The sequence below is a fragment of the Anabrus simplex genome, chromosome 8 (genome assembly GCF_040414725.1).
Source record: "Anabrus simplex isolate iqAnaSimp1 chromosome 8, ASM4041472v1, whole genome shotgun sequence".
NCBI lineage: Eukaryota > Metazoa > Arthropoda > Insecta > Orthoptera > Tettigoniidae > Anabrus > Anabrus simplex.
In genome coordinates this window covers 125,220,917-125,244,969 of record NC_090272.1, presented here as the reverse complement: position 1 = coordinate 125,244,969, position 24,053 = coordinate 125,220,917, and the positions used below count along the sequence as shown (strand labels likewise).

Below are 24,053 nucleotides of genomic sequence, written 5' to 3'. Positions count from 1 at the left end.
AAAAAATGAAACTGCCAACTGTTTAGTGTACATGTTTCACAATATATTGTAACAGACACATTAAATCTCTACAGGCTGCTACACGATTGCTGTGAATACATATGTCATACACAAGTAATTCCTACTTAATTTATGCTAACATGCTCAGCTTAATGAATTTTACTAGCACTTCACCCCAGCAGTCAGTTAAGTGGACACCTTGGACATTTTCCAGGTATGTTTTGCAGTCGTACAAGCTTGCATTTCTTTCCTTACTTCTTTTGTTTGGAAAAAGAATCAGCATCTTATGTAATGGAAAATTAATTTTGGTACCAAGTCATGAGCATGTTCACTACAACAACCTAGTCCATGAGAAACAGTAATTAGAGGTTAAGTATCCAGGCATTCTCTACTCCAACAAATACACATACAACATTTGAAATCAGCCTTGTCAATACTTAAGATTTAATTAATTATTTGTTATCACCTCATACACCGTACATGTTTCGAGGACCTTACTGTTCTCTTCCTCAGCAGTTTTTTCACACTATCAATTATCTCCTGGACCTCTTTACTTATTATTACACATCAAACACCAAAGTTTTAAACATCTCTTAATAAGAAATTGGATGTGTGTCATAATTAAAATAAAATACTTTGTATATAATAAATGTCATAAAAGGATACTAAAACTACATTATTCTATTTTAATCCTCTTAAGTCATCTTTGTCTATTACCTAAGAACATAATAAATTTATTAAAATTAGCATCTCTTGAAATTTTTACTAAAATCTTCCAATTCGGAGGTCACATCAGTTAAATGATGTTGGTATTTCCATCTGTCCTCAAAAATCCCTAGAGTTGTAGCTCTTCACTCCAACTGAATATGCTGTTATCCATAATTGCCAATTATGTTTATGTATGGATAAAAATCTGAAATAGTTTTTAAAACAAACCAGAGCTCTGTATCAGATACTATTCATAAGTTATCGCACTTCTGCCCAGCATTGCACGTCGATGCACTGCCACGTGTGAAAGGTTGTGGATGCGGGAACATGAATGGAAGATTCGATTGTTGCCAACCTTGTCCCGAATAATCTGGGAACCTTGGTTTTTAACATGATCCTCTTAGAAAAAACATGTGTGGATTATTTGAAATAATATGGTAATTAGTGAAACTATTGACTACATGCTTCACACAAATTCAGTAAAAACAGTTTCACTTTGATCTTGTAATCGTCAATACTGTAGTTAAAATGTCTTTGGCCTAATCTAACAATCTTCTTGGAAGAAAAGTACTTACTTCATTTCCTTCTCATATTCTTGGCATACATCAACTATCTGCAAAATGTTATGATTTGCCGCAAGAGAAAGAGAACCTATGTTAAGTTGAGCATAATCTGTTAAAAAGTCTTCAGCAAGAGTCTGTACTTCTTTTGGCCAAGTGGCAGACCACATCAGTACTTGGCGATCCGGCTGTAAAAAAAAAAAAAAAATTTAATCAGGAAAAGTAGTTAAAGTTTGTTCAAATAATATAATGGCAAGAGGTAATTGTTTTAAGTAACAAATATCAAAAGTGTATTTTTGTATGTTGGAAGTTTCTCTGCAGAGAAAATAAGAAAATACATTGTAAATTTCAAAGCAAGTGGTATATATAAGGATAAACTGGAGAAATTATACATTAGTTAACTTAAACACACAGTGGTATTTGATACTACCTGCCTCATAGTAAAAAATAACGCACATTACCCTTCACGGGTGAGATACAAAATTGCAACCTAATAAATCCTTCCTGTTGCTTTCCTCCCTGAGCCAGACATGCTATTACACATTAGGTTGCCAATCTTAAAAGCCACACCTCCACACCATTCTACAGGCACTGGTTGCATATGGAAGGGTGTCCTTTTCAGTTACTTTCATACTGTCAAAGATCAGATAAGACAGGTCAATGAAACTAACAAACTTGCTCTACCCCATACCAGTAAACAGAGAGCTGTAATAAAAGGTGTACAATGATGCACTTCTGAGTTCATTTTTATCTCTTTGTGGAAGTATCACCCCCAAATCTACAAGAGTGATTGGCATGAAAGTTTGTATTCCAGCAGAATACATATAGCAAAGAAAACTATGGTAAAATGATAACAATATTAGTAAGGAGAGGGGTGTTTCTTGTACATATTGCTTAAACTGGTTAATTTTTGAAAGAAATTACAAATAAAACTTGTAGGGGGAGAAATTTACAACATTTTGTGTTCCATTAATTTTCTGGTATGACAAGTCATTTCTGATATATTAGAGGAAAACCATTTCTCACATTTCCACAATTAGTGACTGTAATAGCTTGGTTTTACTAAGTGTGCTTTTCTCGAAAGATAATTGATGCTCTCCAGGAAATTGCAACAATAGAACCTTACTTCAAATCCTGGTGTACACACTTTACTACCCCTAATAACAACAGCACTACACATATTACTACAGCCACTATACTAGCATCATTCATTGACATGTTTCAACATACTCAAGTACATAAGGGTGATCACTTACAATGCCCTAAGCCCCTAAAGTAATACACAGTAACATCCTACTGTCTGTCCATTATTTTTATTGATAAATACTTTGTCTCTGTCAACCTGGGTCTAGTATAGGGGAGGCCAGGTTCCGCCTGTCACAAGCCAGGACAGAGGGTGAGTGACAGAGGAGTGACACCTCTTTAAAAATTCCTAGCCCAGCTGGTAACGCCTTGTAAGGGCACCTTGCCAGGGTTACACTGAAGTCCTTAATGGCAGCTTTGGCAGAGAACACCTTTGGAATGGTGCAGTTGGCAGATGAGGCATTCCAGTATTTAATCTGCTGCCTTGTAAATAAAGTAGGCGACTACTGAAGGCAGAGGAAATTCACCCAACTGCAACAAGCCTCGAGAGGCGGCTTGTTCATTACCATACACGGACAGCTGGAGTGGAGAATTCATTATGATGATGATGATGATGATGTGCTTTGTCTCTTCTACTAGTAGTCATCTCTACTAGATGAAATTACTACAGTAACTGTACAAAAACTAACATCAGGTCTACTGTTAATAGAAAAACGTCAACAACAGTAAAACGGAGCCATGAACAGTACTGAGGACTAAGGCCCTTCATCCAACAGTGCAATGCAACTGCGATACAACTCAGAAAAATGTTATATGAGCAGTGGCAGGGGTCATTTCACAGTCTGACTCCTGTTAACTGTGCAGTTCTCGTCCACCTGTGCAAATGCAATGCACTTGTCGATCAACTCACAAATGACCAGCTCACAAACAAATGGCTTGTAAGCTGTGTGGTCCGACTCGAGTCAGATGCTCCAGCTATTTTTAAGATTCACCACTCGTATACAGTAATTCAACTGTATTATATGAGATCATGATCAGGAGTTTTGTAAGGAAAAGGCATAGGAAGCTGTAGCCAAAGAAGGCGATACAAATGGTAAGTACCTTACATACATTAAATTGAAGTAAGAGTGTTTAATATTCTTCTGCTATTGGGGGGGGGGGGGTGTTTAATCATATAGCGTATCTATATATACATAAAATAAGAGTTTTGTCTGTACACTGCTCAGAATTCAATCTTCTTCTGCCACTTCTTGCCACATCTATGGAGTCGCGGTGCAAACTGTATTGCATATTGATTTAACCAGCCAGGAATCGAACCTCAACGCTGACCAATCGGCCAAGGAGTCTGACATTGATTGGAATTCAATAAGATTGGTATTTGTGTATTGGTAAAATGGTAGTTATGGGGATATTTCTCAAATATCTATGTTATTAGTGATCCTATCCATAAATATAACATAACAAAAGTTACAGATAATGCACTTTCCGACCACAGTTTATTTATAAATTTAACACGATTTATCACCTCTGTAAACAAAAGAATCACAACACAATTTTTCAGTTTACTAAAGTCGTTTACATCACAAACAAAGCAGACCTATAAAATAGTTCCTAGCTAATTTATTAGATGAGGCGATTAGAGCAATAAGTAATACAAGCAGATCCCAACTGCCACTGAATTTGTGGATGAGAGTACACATGTACACTCCTGTCCACCTTTCATATGCTAAAGTATCAAGTGAATTGGGAAAAGTCAAAGCTCACACATTCAACATTGAAAATTTCTCCGTAGCCATAGCCGGGCTAATGCACACGCTGAAAGTGATCGATTTTTCATAAATAAAAGAACAAACCCAAAATTTCTGCTTTCTTTGAAACCTTTCCAAGTACCAGTATGCAATGACAACATTCCAATTGCATGCTGTACGGCTTGACATTCTGGAGCTGACTGACAAAGCGTTGATATAATCATCACAGGGGAGCTGCATCAGTGGACGAAGAACAAGCAACGTAACTCTCATACAACTGTCCAAATCAAGCTGGGTTTAAGTTGTGTTGCGTTGCATCAGTGGACAAAGGGCCTAAGTATCACATTATTTACAGCACAGGGAAGTTCTATATTTTATGCAGAAATGAACAAAGCACAGAAAGGGCACAGTATCATGTACTAGTTCCACTTTAGCGAAAAGCAATATGTGCTGGTTTTCCTAAACTAACTTCTAAATAACAGTCCTACATACGATTACTTTATCATTATGCTGAATAGAGCCACAACACACTCAACATTGGATCGTTAACCGCGTTTTTATATATTTACAGGTTCTGCATTGAACTAAGAAACATTGGTTTCATAAACATCATAAGAAGCCACTTTAATGTTTCCACCTCATAGACCTAGGACATAGAAGATTTTATCCAGAAAATTCCATAAGGCAAACCTTCACATTTTTCAAGATGGTTCTGCAATATACACACTGTAGTGGAATGGAACATAACATTTTATCAATCGCACAACAAATTTAAGAACTCTACAACTGCTTGTCCATAAGGATATCATTTAACCAATGAATTTTTATTATACGACTGACTTGCAAGTACTTTACTTGTCATAATAGTTTTTATGAGTCAAGGTTTTAATTATAGATTTAATGGGTTTTCATACCAAACATTTTAAGGATAGGTTATGAATTTTAAATATATGGTTGCCTATTGTTGCAATTTCTTCGTCGGTTACAGGCTTGGATCTAGAGCATTGCCAAATATAAATTTTGTACGGCACTGCATCATGGCGTCCGCCATTTTGTTTGGGAGGGAGGGGCAAAAATTAAAATTTGAATTTTTTGGAATTCTTCCGTAGGTTGCAGGCTAATAGCCATAATATTGCCAAATTTCAAGTTCCTAGCACATCTGGAATGGTCTAACCCGAAATTTGAGTCCGATACTTTGATTAGGTAGGGGGGGAGTAAATGTGAAAATTGGAGCGTGTTGGAATTTTTCCTTCGCTTACAGCCCAATATCTATCAGGCTGACGAATTTCAACCTTCAAATTTATGTGGAAGGGTTTAACACGAAATGTGAGTCCGATATTTAGATTGATTGGGGGGGGGGGACTGCAAAATTTGAACGTTTTGGAAAATTCCATGGGTTTCAGCCTAATAGCTATCAGACTGCTGAATTGCGTGTATCTGTCTGTCCTATGAGTGAGTGAATCAAAAAATAATGGAGACTGAACAAAATTGACCAAAACCGGGAAAATGAAGCTCAGTCTAAGGTAGAAAGGGTCGAGATACGACAAGAAGTCTTAGGACCAGAGTTGTAGATCACTTCATTTTAACATCAGAAAGTGCAATCCATTTATGATAGCAATTACCGTTCAACCACAAGATAGCTCGAAACGAAAGTCTGCACAGTAATTAAATTTGGCTTCATAATTTGTTTTTTTTTTTTTTTTTTTTTGTGGGTAAGATTTTTAAAACTTGAACTTGTTGCAATTTCTATGTCGGTTACAGGCTTGGAGCTAGAGCATTGCCCAATTTTAATTTTGTAGGGCACTGCATTATGGCGTCCACCATATTGCTTGGGGGGAGGGGGCAGAGGATTTTGATTGGGCGGGGTGGAGGCTAAATATGAAAAATTGGAACTGTTTGGAATTTTTCCTTGGGTTGCAGCCTAACAGTTATCAGATTGCCGAATTTCAAGTTCCTACCTCATCTGGAAGGGTCTAACCCAAAATTTGAGTCAGATATTTTTGATTCGGGCGGGGGCTATATGAAAAATTTGAACTTTTTGGAATTATTCCTTGGATTACAGCTTCATAGGTATCAGATTGCTGGCTGGAAGGGTCTAGCACGAAATTTTAGTCCGATGATTTGATTGAGCGGGGGGGGGCTAAATATGAAAAATTTGAACTTTCCGGATTTTATCCATGGGTTACAGGCTAACAGGTATCAGATTGCCGGCTGGAAGGGTGTAACACGAAATTTGAGTCCAATAATTTGATTTGGTGGAAGGGTGTAACACGAAATTTGAGTCCGATATTCTGATTGCCGGGCTGAGTGGCTCAGACGGTTAAGGCGCTGGCCTTCTGGCACCAACTTGGCAGGTTCGAACTTGGCACAGTCCGGTGGTATTTGAAGGTGCTCAAATACATCAGCCTCATGTCGGTAGAATTACTGGCACGTAAAAGAACTTCTGCAGGACTAAATTCTGGCACCTCGGCGTCTCCGAAAACCGTAAAAGAGTAATTAGTGGGACGTAAAATAAATATTATTATTATATGATATTTTGATTCGGTGGGGGCTAAATATGAAAAATTTGAACTTTTTGGAATTTTTCCTTGGGATATGGAATAATAGCTATCATATTGCCGAATTTCAAGTTCCTAGCTCATCTGGAAGGGTTTAATAAGAAATTTCAGTCCGATATTTGATGGGTCGGAAGGGGGGCTAAATATGAAAAATTTGAAATTTTCCGATAACAGCTGAAGATGACGCAAGTACGCGTTGAAACTAGTCCTCGATAGCTGCAGTCGCTTAAGTGCGGCCAGTATCCAGTATTCGGGAGATAGTAGGTTCGAACCCCACTGTCGGCAGCCCTGAAAATGGTTTTCCGTGGTTTCCCATTTTCACACCAGGCAAATGCTGGGGCTGTACCTTAATTAAGGCCACGGCCGCTTCCTTCCCACTCCTAGCCCTTTCCTGTCCCATCGTCGCCGTAAGACCTATTTGTGTCGGTGAGACGTAAAACAACTAGCAAAAAAAACAAAAAAAAGAAACTAGTCCTGTGATATTTAATATGTTGTAAATGAATAACTGCATTAAAATTGTAACTGAATAGGTTGAAATATCAAGTTTATTTATTTATTTATTTATTTATTTATTTATTTATTTATTTATTTATTTATTTATTTATTGTAATTCTTGGTTCAATATGGAAAAATGAAATTTCTTACGTTAACTAAACTAACTAACTCAATCATCATTATCATCATCATCATCATCATCATCATCATCATTTCACTGCTCCAGCAAGCCAAGTGCAGGTGTTTACAAGCCTCCTCCAGTTTGTCCTGCTCATCCCAGCTGATGTTCTGATTTTTGCTGCCAATTTACATCATGTTTTGCAAGATATTTGAAAATTTACTTTTCCCAACTATCGCCAAGTCTCCCTCTGGGCCTCTTACCAACAATATTCCTAACTGAAGCCATCTTTCTCATACGTCCATACTATTATAATCTGCTTAATTCTAAGGTTTCCAACAGACTCGTGTCCAATCCAAGTTGTTGCTGGATATTCTCATTCCTTATTTTGTCTCTCTTTGTCTTTTGGAGAAAAGAACGAAAGGAATTTCATTTCAGTGGCCTATAGGCAACTTCTTGCAGGTCTAGCCAATGGGTGATATGAATAAAAATGAGATGCAACTCGGAGACAAGTCTCGAAGGAGGATTAAGACGGAAGTCACTTGCGAGACAGAACTCGTCATGTATGTGAATAAAGTTTGTTTCTCGCTAACGAGATTTGTCTCCTTCCGCTCGAGATGAGTCTCGCACACTGGCTCTGGTATCTGTCAGCTGACGAGTGAATTACTACAAAAAGGGGTTTTGTTGGAACAGATGAAAGTGTTAGATTTACAAGCAAAAAAGATTGAAAAGCGACAGTGTGTTCTCGAAAAAAACAGAAGAACTCATTTCAGTGCAAAAAGAGATTTTGCAACTGCAAATGGAAAATCTTTTACATGAAAGGGAGAAAAGAGCAGAACAAACAAGTACAACCAAAATGGAACACCCACCGATATTTTTTTCATTTAGAATAGTTCTTGACAGACTTTTCTTCTTCTTCAGTTATGTTTAACTTGGGAGCCTATTCTGCAAACTATAGGCTACCTTTCGTATTAATCAATATTCAATAATCACTAGTTCTTTTTTCAATTCTTTCTAGGCTTACATAAACGTAGTGGCTTGTACACTTGGTATACTTGAACCCCAGCTTGAAACGACTGATTTAAGGTTTCTTTTCTTGTAAGTTTCCTTCAAGATATTGTGTAAGAAGTTATATTGTGTTTATCATCACATTCAGGAACCACATACAAAAGCATAATTTTCTGCGGTCATTGAAAGTCATTCAAACACTTTTTAAACACGCTTCGTACTTCATTCTTCACGAATATGAGGAGTTTATTGATCATACCTGTGCATAGCTAGGGGTGTTTCTCCATATATTGTACTTTTTCTACAATTTGTTTTACGTCGCACCGACATAGGTCTTATGGCGAAGATGGGATAGGTTTAGGAGTGGGATGGAAGCGACCGTGGCCTTAAAGTACAGCCCCAGCATTTGCCTGGTGTGAAAATGGGAAACCACGGAAAACGATATTCAGGGTTCCCGACAGTGCGGCTTGAACCCACTACCTCCCGGATGTAAGCACACAGCCGCGCGCCCCTAACCACACGGCCAACTCACCCGGTATATAATATACAACCAATACCTATATACTGTTGCATAAACTGTCTAAATTTCAAACTTACAAAACATAGAACTAATACAAAATGCTATCCACATTCATTAACGAATATAACTAACAAGGGAGTTGTTTGATTTGGACTGGACAAATTGCAATGGAACTTAGTAACATGATGAGCTAAGACATCCGGAACTCAATGGTGATAACCGTTCTGCCGTGAAATAACATTTTCGTACCGGTATTTATTGACAGTAAATTTTTGCTCCAGTTTTAAATGGAACGTGGTGTGTAGATGGAAGCGATTTCAATGAAACGTGGTAGGATGATCAATTAAGGGCCGGTTCTACCACCTACTGGTAAAGTAGCGCGTAATTTGCCCTCCGCGCAAAAGGATGTTTCCGTCCGACCACTCCCAGGTAGCGCTATCGGCAGCATAAATCGTCGTTACCCGGCGCGTAATTTCTCGGCCACTTCGAGGGCCCGATAAGACTTTACCTGCCGGGCAAGTTCTGAGAGCTGAACATTATTAGCTGTATTTCTGGTGATATGCAACTCAAATTAGCTTAGTATACTGAAAAAAGCAGTATATTGTAACAGTGATAGATATTGTATTGCAGGATTTTGAACATTAATGCTTCCCTTTAGTTGCAATGGTCACACCAGCCTCTCGCATCGGTAGCGCAGGGAACACATTTTATACGTCAAGCTTTCGTAAAGAAACTCTAAAAGGATGTAAAATCAAAATCTATTTGGAAATCATTTCAAATGGGCTTTAATTTTCTGCTTTTTCAGTTTTCGGACACGATATATATATTACAGTATGTATCCTACATAACTCAAGCGTTTTCGTAGCGTAGTGGTTAACACGTACGCTTCGTAATACGAAGTGTGGAGGTTCGAGTCTTTATTATGACGAATCTTTTTTATTTCCATTATTAGCGTTGTGTTAATCTGTATGCCTCTTTTCATACGTTCTTATCACAATATTATGTCTACTAGGAAAATTGCTTTATATGTATGCTACCTATAGCAAGTGATGTTATGATTAATAGCATATAGGACTGTCGCCCAGGTAGCAGATTCCCTATTAGTTGTTTACATAGTCTTGTAAATTATTTCAAAGAAATTGGAAACTATTCCATTCCCGAATTAATCTTCCTATGAATGGATATTTATCCCGATTAGTTCTTTACATTTACAGTACCTTCCAACTTTATCTTCATAAAGTTAAAAATTGAAATGCTTTATCAATAAATGGAAGCATCTGGAACTAAACGAGGTCACAGAACTAGTTGCAAATAGAGCATCGCGGAGATACTTAATCAATTCACAGAAGCCTGCAGATAGAATGCTCAAAGGCAATAAGTCTGTAAAGAAGATGTGTGTGTATATATACGTATATGGAAGCGCGTAAAAGAGAATTAAGAACAACGGCAGGGAACGAAAATACACTTTAAAATGTAAATTAGAAATACGATGAAAACCTGCGTACCTTCTATTACAGAGCGAGCGACTTGACCAGTCTACTACGAGAATACCTTTCAAAAACGCTGCCTTGCATGGCAGGTTATAACTGGCGTAAGAAAATGTAATCTCGAGATTTTAATCCCAATTAGGTATTGATATTGAAGATCATAGATTAAAATCACGAAAGCTTGACATGAATCGTTGTCCATAACTCTTAAGACTCCCCTTATTAGGCTTTTTGGTGATAATCAGCAGACGCAAGCACAGGGAAATAAGACAATCGAAATGGGTTTCATGCATCTGACGATAGATAGCACCACACTCGAAAGCGAGAAATCGCTGAAAATCAGTCTAGCTAACTTCGTATATCGGTGTCTAGCTCCGGGTAGCTACCTAGCGCTTGCGCGGAGGTGGTTGGACGCAAGCCAAAGTACCAGCCGATTTACACCTCCAGGTAGTTTACCTCCCGGGCAGCTGCCAGCCACTTTACCAGCAGATGGTAGAACCGGCCCTAAGACATCAGAACATCGCTGCATGATTGACGTTGTTATATAGGTTACCCGCAGTGTTACAAAATGAATCACTCTCAACAAGAATCCGAAAGTTTAAGGCTATTTATAACATGCAAGTTTATATACAAATGATGAGGATTTCATATTACATATTTTAGCCTCAATTGTAAACGACAAAGAAGTATTAAAAGCCTAATATTTTGAAATATTCATGTACTGTGCATGTTAGTAAAATGGGTTTGATGAGCAAGACATTCTGTTCATGTTGTCAAAATCTAATTTTTACTCTATAGCGCAATGTTTAATGTAACTTTAAAATAGAACTATCAGTGCATTTCTACAGTGCATACGCGAGGTCAATACAGCTGCAAACCACCCAGCTGTTCTTCAGCAATTAATTATAACAATGTCGTTGATTTTATGACAAAGTGAATATTAGCAATAAATTTACGACAGGTAGATTGACAATTCATGGAAGTTTCATCGAAATCTGTCTGATCCAAACCAAATGCTTCCCTCGTAGTATTCGGCGCAAATGAGATTTTGGTGCGATGGTTGAGAAAGAGCAGCACTCATAGAGGCAGCAAATCATTGGCCGAATAACGTCATTGTGCGAATCTGTTAAATGTTGTGAAACCAGTTACAGCATTTTTTTTTTCGAGGGCACGAGCCGCCGACTGAAACTTTTAAATAAACTTAGAAACAGTGCAATCGAAAAAGGAATGGGCAGGGAATTTTACGGCACTTAAACATAAATGGGATAGCTTACACCAGGACCAAAGATACTCGCACATTCGTTCAATACCATTTGGCCAACATGTGATAGAGAGCGATAATTTTCAGATTTGAAAAAATATCCTTCCAGATATCAAAATGTGATTAATAATAATAATAATAATAATAATAATAATAATAATAATAATAATAATAATAATAAGATACAAGGCCCGAATGAATTCAACACGGTTAACCAACCGCATTTTCACTTTCCTCCAAGAGAAAAAGGCAAAGGGGGCATGGTTGAGTGAGGTACAGAAAGATCTGCAGGAGATTGGAATCTCATTTGAAGATATCCAGGAGCGTGTCCCCACTTAAGAAAAAACTACAAGAACATCAGAGTTTCCTACCAAAGCCGAAGATGAAAACTGGAAAGGCATGGACGGAAGAACGAAAGGAGCAACACCGTATACGAAGGAGTACTGGACCAACATTAAAGCTCAAGGGAAACAGTTGAAATGACGTGGTCCTTAGTTGGCCGAAACGAAACAAGAAAGAATAGGTAATAATTTCGTGTGGCTATTTCTAGCCTGGTACAGTCCTTGTAAGGCAGACCCTCTGACAAGGATGGGTGTCATCTGCCGTGTTATTGTAGTGGAGGATAGTGTTGAGTGTGAGTTGCAGGAATGTTGAGGATTTAAGGTTAAAATCTCTGACCCGACAGCGAATCAAACCCGGGGGCCCCCTGAACCGAAAAGTACCACGCTGACCATTCAGCTAAGGAGCAGGACAAAGTGAATAATGAAAACCTTGAATAATTGTAAGTCATATCTTAAACATAGCTATGTATTGTTTTGGCCTTTTCCGTGATTGTGAATTAATTTTATTTATAAAATGTTAGTCGTATTTTGTGAATAGAAAAAATGTCAACGTACAGAAAAAATCACAAATGTAGAATAGATTAAGAATAATTAAATTAATTTAATAATTACAAAGAAAATTATTAGAATTGTATGTTGCATGGTTTTGCATATTTCTGGTTTGATTTTGAACATTTTAGACTTTATGATGCATGTAAATCCTATCGCAAATGGCTATCATCGTCATCATCTTGATATTGTTATATGAATGTCTCGTGTATTCGCTCCAGAAAATGTGCTAACCAGTCCACATTTTCTTTCCGGTAACGGTAGAGATCTTTATAATCATGTTTGAGAGAATTTCTTCGTGGTTTATAAATTTTTCTTCTCCGTTGCAAAACCATCATAAACTCCATCACGTTTTCAGCCTGATTCTATCGGCGTGAGTCACCTTCTGGGCTGTCTCAAGAAATTCTGAGACCAGTCTCCATTCAGAGAGACTAAACTCCAGTTTATTCATATACATTTGGAGATGTGTCTCCGAGAGAATCCGTTAATGAGCTGTGTCTCAAGGAGCAAAGGTCACTGCTGAGACATCAGATACGTCTCCAGTTTATTCATGTCACCCAATGTTGCTACTTCCAATCCGTATATCAGAATTGGTACAAGGTATGTTCTGTATAGTGTGAGCTTGGAAGCTTCGGGAAATGTATTATCCCAAAGTAGTTGACAAACAGAATGGTAGAATTTTGATGCAGCTTATATCCTATTGCCTATTTATCAGTTTATGATATTGTCAGAAGCAACCAAGCTCCCTAAGAATTGTAAGTTACTAATATTTCTTTATTTTGTACTCACAGACTGACTGCTTCAGAATTTTGACGTCACTAAACCAACAGTTTTGGTTCAAATTCTTCTTGCCAAAGATCTAGTTCTTCGACTTCTGTCTCGCCCCTAACATAATATCAGCAAATACAAGTGCATTTGATGTATGATCCTTCCCTTTCCTTTCACTGGTTTGATAATCTCATCCATTATAACAATGAAGAACAGTGGAGATAGACAAATTTCTTGTTGGACTCCACCATTGGTTTCAAAAAACTTTACATGCCTCCTTGAATTTCTACACACCTCTTTGTCTCTCAATATACTGTAGTAGTTTTACTCAAGCCATAATCTCATCTAGCACTTCTTTACATCTCAAGCATTCCCATATGTGCTCAATCAATCAATCAATCAATCAATCAATCAATCAATCACTACTGATTTGCATTTAGGGCAGTCGCCCAGGTGGAAGATTATGTACCTGTTGTTTTCCTAGACTTTTCTTAAATGATTTCACAGAAATTGGAAATTTACTGGTAAGTTATTCCTATCCCTAACTCCCCTTCCTATAAACAAATATTTGCCCCAATTTGTCCTCTTGAATTCCAACTTCATCTCCATATTGTGATCTTTCCTACATTTAAAGACACCACTCAGACTTATTTGTCTACTAATGTCGTTCCATGCCATCTCTCCACTGACAGCTCGGAACATACTACTTACAATTTACAAACTTCATCATATAGATCCGTATCTTTCTTACTGCCATTTCAATTTCATTCCTTGTAATTTCTCTATCCATTTCTTCATCAAGTAATTGCCCCTGGCCGTCCATTGAATGACTCATCAGTTCTTATGTTCAGCAACTTCTGAATATACTCTCTCCATCTATTTCTTATTTCTTCTGGCTTTGTTAATATTATGCCGCCTTCATCCTTCACAAATGTGTTTACTTTATCTCTCTTTTTGTTTCTTAAGATACCGTACAGTAATTTCTTGCTGCCCTGCATATCATCTCTCAATTTCTGTGTGAATAAGGCACAGCTTTTCCTTTTTTCTTCCTCCACTACTTACTTGGTCAAATTCTTTGCCTCCACATATTTCCTTCTACTTTCTTCAGTCTTAGATGTTTTCCATACTTTCCATGCCATTTTATTTTCCTTCACCTTGATCTTTACCCTATCATTCCACCAGTGTGTCTCTTTGTCTTTCACATTTCCTGATATTCTACCACATACCTTTTCTGCACATCCAACCAGTGCTTCCTTAAATCTTTTCCATTCATCTTCAACATTCCCCATCTCCGTCCTGGGCACCAAGGGTATAATTTCCCTTTGAAATTCTTCTTGTATGCTTTTCTCCTTCAAATTCCATACTTTCATTCTTTCCTCTCTTCTCAGCAGTTCTTAATTTCTCTCTTTTTTTTTTTTTTTTTTTGGTCGTCTTTCCCACTTTCCATTTTCCTATCACAACTCTATGATCTCCACCAAAGGCTTCTTCAGGCATGGCTGTAACATCTAAAAGATTCTTCCGGTGTTCTTTCTCAATGATTATATAATCAATCATGGTCTTTGTTCGTCTGTCTCCCCAACCATACCTTGTAATCTTCTGACTGTTCTTCTTCCTAAACCAGGTGTTTCCAGCAGTCATTTGGTTCCTCATGCAAAAATTCACCAACAATTCGCCTTCTGGGTTTACCTTACCATATCCAAAGGGCCCTGCATGTCATTTTTATAGAAGTATCATTCAAATTTTAACATGTGAAGGAAGAATTTTTACAAGAAGTGATACACAATTTTATAAAAAATAGTGTTTATTGTCTTTAGTGGTTTCTCAAACAGTTCGTAGAGGTCATGGGTTCTTCCATTTTTAAAATTATTAGACAGCAACAATGATGTATCGTAATATGTTACAAGACGCTATGGCTGAAGAAGTCTTAAATTACACAGAAAAAGCAATAAATTTATAAAGTGAAGTGTATTGATTGGGTGGACCATTAAACCTTAATTTAAGACACCACTTAGTCGAGCAGCTCCTCTCCTTTCTTCTAAGTCTTCCCAGCCCAAACTTTCCAACATTTTTGTAACGCTACTCTTTTTGTCAGAAATCACCCAGAACAAATTGAGCTGCTTTTCTTCAGATTTTTTTCCAGTTCTCGAATCAAGTAATCCTGGTGAGGGTACCATACACTGGAACCATACCGTATTTGGGGTCTTACCAGAGACTTATATGCCTTCTCATTTACATCCTTACTACAACCCCTAAACACGCTCATACCCATGTGCAGAGATCTGTACCCTTTATTTACAATCCCATTTATGTGATTGCCCCAATGAAGATCTTTCCTTATAACAACACCGAGGTACATACAATGATTCCCATAATGAACTTTCACCCCATCTATGCAGTAATTAAAATTGAGAGGCCTTTTCCTATTTGTGAAACTCACAACCTGACTTTTAACCCCATTTATCATCATACTATTGCATACTGTCCATCTCACAACATTACTGAGGTCATTTTGCAGTTGCTCACAATCTTGTAACTTATTTATTACACTATACAGAATACAGTAACATCATCCACAAAAAGCCTTATCTCTGATTCTACTTCTTTACTCATTTTATGTGCTTACATGGTACGTGACCATATGCCTTCTCAATATCCAAGAATACAACTATAACCATTCTATTCTTATCCCAATATTTTTCAAGGAGCAATATTTTTTAGAAAAATGAAGTCTAGGGTTGATCTGTTTGGTCTAAATCCATGTTTTCTTCCTCAAGTTTAGGCTCAACAAATTTTCTGATTCTTCTCTGCATATATTTTCTCTTCATATATTTTTAATCCATGAGATAGAAGTGTAACCTCTATAGTTTCCATCACCTTTCTTAAATAGTGGAATGATCATGCCTTGCCTTTTCTTCCCAAATTTTATTTAGTACTCTGTACAACAATTGTATTCAAGGATCTTAAAGGGCTTTGATCATGTCTACACTGAGCTCAGCCAGTCCTGCAGACTTCTGGTTTTCATTTTACATACTGCTGTCTCCATTTCCAATGACTGCAGTCTTCCGCAGTTCCCTTTCTAAGATCCATAAAGATGGAGTTTCCCTTAGTCCTACTGTCAATAGTATAGGTTCCCCTACATACAACCTGGTCAAATACCTTGGAGAACTTCTCAAGCCATATAAAGATAATGGGGCATCCATCAAGAATTCATCACAGTTTATTGGCATTTTATCCAATTTGCATGTCTCTCCTAGAGGTATTCTAGTCAGTTTTGATGTTGTATCTATTCACCAGGGTTCCAATCATGGACACCTTGTCTCTATTGGATAAAATCATTCCTGGCAACATTGTTAATGTTTCACCTTGTCCTTACCACCACATATTTCAGTTTTAATGGTACAATATATGAACAAATGGATGGTGGTGCCATGGGACCATCATTGGCACCAGACATCACTAATTTCTATATGCAAGATTTTGAAGAGCGTTGTCTTCAATCTTGCACGCTTAAGCCTTCCATCTGGTTGAGATATGTCTATGACACATTTGTTATCTAGTCCCATGGTGAACATTAATTACGCGTGTTTTTGGAACACTTGGACAGCACACATCCAAACATTTTTTTTTTTTTACTTTACGTCGCACCGACACAGATAGGTCTTATAGCGATGGTGGGATAGGACAGGCTTAGGAATGGAAAGGAAGCGGCCGTGGCCTTAATTAACGTACAGCCCCAACATTTGCCTGGTGTGAAAATGGGAAACCATGGAAAACCATCTTCAGGGCTGCCGACAGTGGGGTTCGAACCCACTACCTCCCAGATGCACGCGCCCCTAACCACATGGCCAACTTGCCCGGTAACATTAAATTTACCTTGGAGGATGTTTGCTCTTCTTGGATGTTATGCTTTCTAGGAAATCAGATGGAACTTTAGGTCATTCGATTTACTGTAAACCCATCCATACTATATATCTTCATGGGTCCTCTCATCACCATCGTTGCCAAAAGAGTGCTGTGCTTAACACCCTTATCAGCCAAGCAAGGAAGATTCATGAGGAGGATAAATTAAATGGTGAACTTGAGTTCCTAACCAGAATATTCTTGAGCCAAGGCTACTCAGGGCCTGTACTGCGACTGTCAGGTAAACAGCCAGATACGTAGGCTGCAGTTATGCTAACTAGAAGTTAAATATTTTCTTGCGTACTACCAACGGATTTTAACTGCGGTATTGTAATGCGGAAGATGTAACATTTTCATTGGGTTGGTAATAAGGTTACTGAAAATATAGTGAAATTTAGCGCGGTGGTGTACGTGTTTCCTGGTGTTTTAGTTTGTTTAGCCCTATTCCTTTTGAAATTGTATTGCTAGAATCCAATATCAGACTCTTATTAAGCTATAATGTGAAAGTTCAGGTCAAAAACAGAATTAGGACTGAAATCTACACATACGAAGAAATGTTAAAATTAATTAACTATGTAACGAAATTGTTATAGAAAATAAAAAGACTGAAAATGTAACCTGGACGCAAAAGTTAAGATTCAGGTTATGTATATTTTTTTGTCTAGTACTATTTACGATGATGCGCGTTACGGCGAAAGTAAAGTTTATATTCGTTATTAATGCCACTGATGCAGCATAGGATCATTAATTTGATTATTAATTCAATTTATTGCTTGCTCATTGAATAAGTAGTTAGTTTCTTTCTTTTCAATACAATGTGAGAATAGTAACTGGCAAGCATTTAGCTCACTTTAGTGTAAATACTTAGTAGCAAGTTGTTATGAAGTCAAAGAAATATAACCTCCTTAACATCTTCACTCGACGGACGAATCGCCATGAACAACGCCGTATACCTTTACTCCATATGTGCGTCGCGGATAGATTTGGAATAGAACCCACGCTTTTGACACGCATTCTAATGATTAAGAAATGTGTACAATCGCCTCTAGTACCCTACAGACTAACATTTAGAGGGTAAAAAAATATTACGCTACTGAGACTCGAACCCACAAAGAACTGCATACTACCAAACGATGTTGCCCTAACGACCACGGCTACCCGTAAAGCTTGCTAAGCTCTTGCTTGTGTGCAAGTTATATAGTCAGTAGCAACAACATGCTAGATTGAGGAATCTTTTAAGAATTCTGTGATGGCTGGACAGGAAGCATGACATACTTTATAAATATATACATAGATTACATTGTAACAACTTAATTTCGCACAGCATCATGCAGATGTAGATTCATCTTGATGTGTAGCCATCTTGATTCTTTACAGTAGCGTCCCCGATAGGAGCGAACTCCCAGATAAGAGCGTTAACAGCCTCTCCAACTTCGGAATAGCTATACTCGAGAATATTTTTCCAGATTGCACATAAACAAAAGTCGTAGTACGCGTTTTCAACCGAACTTCCAGATAAATGTCCAAACTGCAAAATAAATTTATACCGTACTTTTATCTGGCTGTCGTAGTATAGGCCCTCAAGGAAACAGATTGACGTAGTGCTACATCCTAAGCCAAAACACACACTGTCAAATGATTCGTGTACTTTGAGGCCTTCTTGCCATTCTTCTGCGTCGACTTCTCTCTTGACTTCTTCTCTGCGCCCACGATACCGTAGTCGCGTTGAGTCATGTGATGTTTAGTTCACATGGATGTGTAGCTCTGGGATTTGAACACAACACCCTAAAACTCTGTCGTCGAACAGAATAGTTTATCTCCCAAACAGTTTTGACTACAAGGTTATGTTTACTGATAGGATAGGCTGGCTATGACAGTCGGCCCTCTTGTCAAACAATTCGATGTTCGTGTCGTTGCAGCCCAAGTCTTAGCATTAGCAACCTGCTAACTATGCTGTACACAGCGTTTCCTTCACTGCCTCGCGTAATCCGATACAGTTTCTCCCTTTTGGCACTCAGCCACATACACACGTTGATATCACGCTAGTCAGCCAAATTCTCTCCGATCTGTCGAAGTATCATTCCCTATATCTTACGTTCAATGTTTCTCGAAGCTTTCCCTCCCTACTTTTGTAGAAGTAAGACTTTTCTAGTCTGAATGGTTTACAAAATCCTCCCACTAACTGATGGGGGAGTGTCATCAAATTCACTCGAACAATTTGTTTCTTACTGTGTCAATCTATGCGATATTTGCTTCAATTCGCTTCTAGAAACACTTACAGAACTTTCTTTTGCGTTTTCTGTTTTACTCTGAAGCCATGTAGCTGACTATTGCACAACATTACACCCAATGACTTGAGCTGCACCAGCTTGCTTCAAGTAGAACTCTTATGAAGCCTTATGCTTTTGAATACTTATAACTCTCACCCACTTAATAAAATTATTACTCAACATTTGAAACACTATAACTGCTTGCCACTGTTACATGATCATAAAAACTCTAGATCAATACTCAATATCCTTAGCCTCGGAGGTCTTAGAACGAGACTCGCTCAAGTCTGTTCGCTCGGCACTGAGACATGAAAGGGGGCGCGTCACGACACCATGCATACTATCTATCACAGACAGGATTGACAATATTCTCAGAAGGCACAATATCAAGACCAATTTTAAGCCTAATATCATCATAGGAAATTGCTTGCAATCTGTTAAACTGTGCTGGAATATATATGATTACTTGCTCCTGTGGATCAGTTTATGTTGGCCAAACATGTAGGAAGGTAACAATGAGGGTTAAGGAACATCCCAGGCACTTGTCATTGCCAGTCAGAGAAGTCTGCTGTGGCAGAATATGACAAACATAATGACCATCAAATCATTTTTGATGCACATTCTGTCATTTATAAACAAGCATTTTATACCTAGAGCTATTCGTGAGGCAACTGAAATTGCTAAACACCCAAATAATTTTAACAAAGGTGACGGCTATATACTGAGTAGATCTTGGTTACCCTCCATTAATTAACTCATGAAACATCTTTTTCCTTGACTCTGGCGGCCCCGAAATCAACTACATTTCTAACAGGGTCTCTCTATCTTGAGTCTGGTTACTATGGAGAGACAGTTGCCAATAAAATCTTTGTTATTGGTCTGAAGAAGATCCTGGTAGATAAACCCCATATTATTTACAAGTACATAAATGTAATAAGGAATAGGACACAGTTTCATACCCTAATCTGCTCAATTATCTTGCGAATCTGTGGCTCAAAGCCCATATCCAACATTCGATCTGCTTCATCCAAAACAAGATATGTACAACGACGAAGGTTGGTAGTACCTCTTTCCAGAAAATCAATCAAACGACCTGGAGTGGCAATCACTATTTCAACACCACGTTCCAGATCACGAGCCTGGAAAATAAAAAATTATAACTGCTTAAGTATTGCACAGAGAAAGTAACAGAGAAATAACACTGACAAGAGAAAAGATTTGAGGCCTTAATTAAAACAACATAAGTACATAAGTTAATAAGAAATTACGTGGTTATATGCTACAGAACTATCCATTTGAATAGTTTTAAAGGAATCTGAATCACATGATGCAACAATCCTCTTCAATTTAGTAATAAAATTTAATATTGTTTAGTAGGTAAGACATAATATTCATGTCTATTTATAGTGAATATAAATGTTATTTTAATAATTTCAGTCAATATGTAATATTAATGTAGGTATGTACATACAGTACATAGTCAAGAACTTTGTAAACAGTGCATTAGACTGGTTATATATAAGAGAAAGCCAACTGGCCTTAATCTTGCCAGGATTGGTCAATCAATCAATCAATCAATCAATCAATCAATCAATCACACATTAACTGCTTGGGATTCGAAGGTGGCAGTCAGACACTGGGTACACAAGATGATGATTTAGGCTGAAAATTAGAAAGGAGGCAGAAAAGCAATTAACTGTGGTTTCATATCAATCAGCAAAAGAAAATTTACATAACACCCCCCACCCCCGCCCAGCATTTTTCTGCTCTATTTTTCATTAATTGTTACTGAAAAGAACAATATTTTTGGATGACAGTTAATAATAATACAGTAATAATAATTGTATAAGAGGTACACCTTCCCAGGCTACTTAAACTGCGGGCCTTCTCTATGGGCATCTATGCCAGCGGACAAGAATTTTAAAAAATTCAAAAACTTTTTTCTTCGATGGTGAGATGGCTCTGCCATCTATTTGCTAATGATATCTGGTGGACTAAAAACAAAGTAATTGTCAGAGAAACTTTTGTTTTGGGAGTTGGTAAACTTTTTTTTTTTAGGACTGTTATTTTAAGGTACCAAAATTGTTAAGACTTCAACTGGTTCCTCCTCTATTGTAATCTACCTGTCACATGCTTGTAACTAATGCTAATCAAAGCATAAAGTCACCAATTTGTACACCGATTCCTAACAAACAACACCGCCCAATTATGTGTCAGTTGGTACCAGAAATCCGGCCACACACCGTGTACTTCAGGCGAAGGTACAATTTCAAGAAGGCAGACTGGCAAAAGTTCACCACAATGCTTGATGAGAGGATTACAACAATTGATCCCGTTCCAGAGGCATATAAAGAGTTCTTGGGAGTTGTCCGGCATTGCTCCAGAAAAGCTATTCCTAGAGGATGTAGAACCAGTTACATTCAAGGTCTTACCTCTGAAACATCCACTTTGCTGAAAGAATATCAAGACCTTTTCAAAATAGATCCTTTCAGTGACAAGACTATCCACAGCGGACAGCGTGTTATTTCTTCCATTTCAGAATCCAAACGTAACCAATGGATTAAATTAATGGAAGAGCTGGATATGGGAAGAAACAGTTACAACGCGTGGAGGTTACTTAGGCACCTCAGTAATGATACAACTAAGACCTTAGTACATAGTAACGTTCCTGCAAACCAAATAGCTAGTCAGCTCGTGGAGAGCGGCAATCAAATAAAGCTAGCAGAGGATCAAAACGAAAAGAAGAAAATCAGGAAAACAGCATTCTCTCTAACCGCTTTGCTATGGAAGATCTAGATAGAGCACTGAATAAATGCAAAAATGGTAAGGCGGCAGGCCTTGATGACATTTGTATTGAGCAACTCAAAATATGGTCCTGTCAGTAAGCAATGGCTCTTGGACTTATTCAACAACTGCATCAAATATTGCAAAATTCCTAAATTCTGGAGAAAAGCAAGAGTTATAGAAATACTCAAACCTGGCAAGAATGCAGGTGATCCAAAGAACTACCGACCAATCTCTTTGTTGTGCCATTTATCCAAAATCTTAGAATGATTCTGGACAGACTATCTGAAGTGATAGACCCATTACTCATACCAGAACAAGCTGGCTTTTGACCAGGGAAAAGTTGTACTTCCCAAATACTGCACCTCACACAATATATAGAAGACGGCTATGAAGACAACAAAAGTCACTGGAGTAGTTTTTGTTGACTTGACATCAGCCTACGATACAGTTAATCACCATATACTGCTTCGTAAAGTGCACAGTATAACTAAGGACCATAAACTCACCCAAATGATTGAGTGCTTTCTAAAGAACAGAAGGTTTTTTGCTGAATTCCAAGGCCAGAGGAGTAGATGGAGGAACTTAAAAGAATGGCCTTCCACAAGGGAGTGTGTTAGCACCTATACTTTTAAACATCTACACCAATGATCGGCCTCGCCCACAAGGGACAAAGAGCTTTATTTATGCAGACAATGTCGCTCTGGCAGCTCAAGATGAAATGTTTGAACTAGCTGAAGAGAAGCTCTCCTATGCTCTACAAATTCTAAGTGGTTATTACCAAGAGAACCAACTAAAACCAAACCCATCAAAAACACAAGTCTGTGCCTTCCACCTAAAAAAAATCGACAGACAGCGAGAAAATTGCAAGTGGTTTGGGAAGGTAAAATATTAGAACACTGCTTCACTCCCAAACTAGGAGTAACTCTTGACCAAGCACTAAACTATAGAACACACTGTCCGAATAGCAAAAGAAAGGTATTTGCAAGGAACAACATTATCCAGAAATTATCAGGTTCAACCTGGGGGACGCATCCTCTCCTTTTAAGAACATCAGCAATAGCCCTCTGTTATTCAGCACCAGAATACGCCTGCCCTGTCTGTTGTAGATCTAGTCATGCTAATCAAGTGAATGTCGCCTTAAATGAAACCTGCAGACTCATTACAGGATGTTTGAGATCTACACCACTTGATAAAATTTATTGTCTAACAGGTATCCCACCTCCAGATATTCACCGTGAGTGTGCATCCAGACTGGAGAAATCTATTGCACTGAACCTGTCAACCCATACTTTACATGGGTACCATCCAGCAACCCAACGGCTCAAATCAAGGAAAAGCTTTCTCCATACGCGTATGAACACTTTGAAGTGTGGTCACCCCTATGGGTTGACTAGTATATTTTAAAGTGTCAAAAGCAACTGATTGCCTGTTTGAGGCTAGACTCTTGTAATTTGGAGATGAGACTCCTGTAATGTGTGCCTGTTTGGAGCACACTATGCTCTGCCACAATATTGTACCTGTCAGGAGGAATTATGATCTTACGTTTGTAATTTAGTAACTGGGACTTCCTCCCACGTTATTTTGTACCTGATTTAGAACTTCTAAGTCCAAGGCATTGTTAGAGCTGACGAACTCGTTGATAACATTTTCAATTGTTCTTTGTTATACTAGTAAATTTTCTATCTTTCAATTTTAAGAAACAAAAGAAATAAAATTTCCAAAGTTGTTATACTAAAAGTTGCTCTAAGTAATTCCCTGTCCAGCCATTCAACCCAAGCACTTCCTATTTCTCTATGAGCCACAGAAACCCCCAGAAAAAGAAGAAGAGACACAAAGGAAGGCAAATGCCTCTAATTACTTTGCAGAGTCCTAATGGGCTTATTCACATATAT

General features: G+C 37.9%; 1 protein-coding gene across 1 annotated transcript in view; it reads right to left on the bottom strand.

Annotated features, from left to right (window-relative positions):
* Positions 1-24,053, bottom strand: part of LOC136878881 (uncharacterized) — a 309,809-nt gene that overhangs the window by 153,285 nt on the left and 132,471 nt on the right. The window contains exons 6-7 of the mRNA XM_067152445.2: positions 20,334-20,513; positions 1,284-1,456 (exon numbers count right to left, since the gene is read on the bottom strand). Of these exons, the coding sequence (XP_067008546.1) occupies positions 1,284-1,456; positions 20,334-20,513 (353 nt within the window). The remainder of the gene's footprint in view (positions 1-1,283; positions 1,457-20,333; positions 20,514-24,053) is intronic.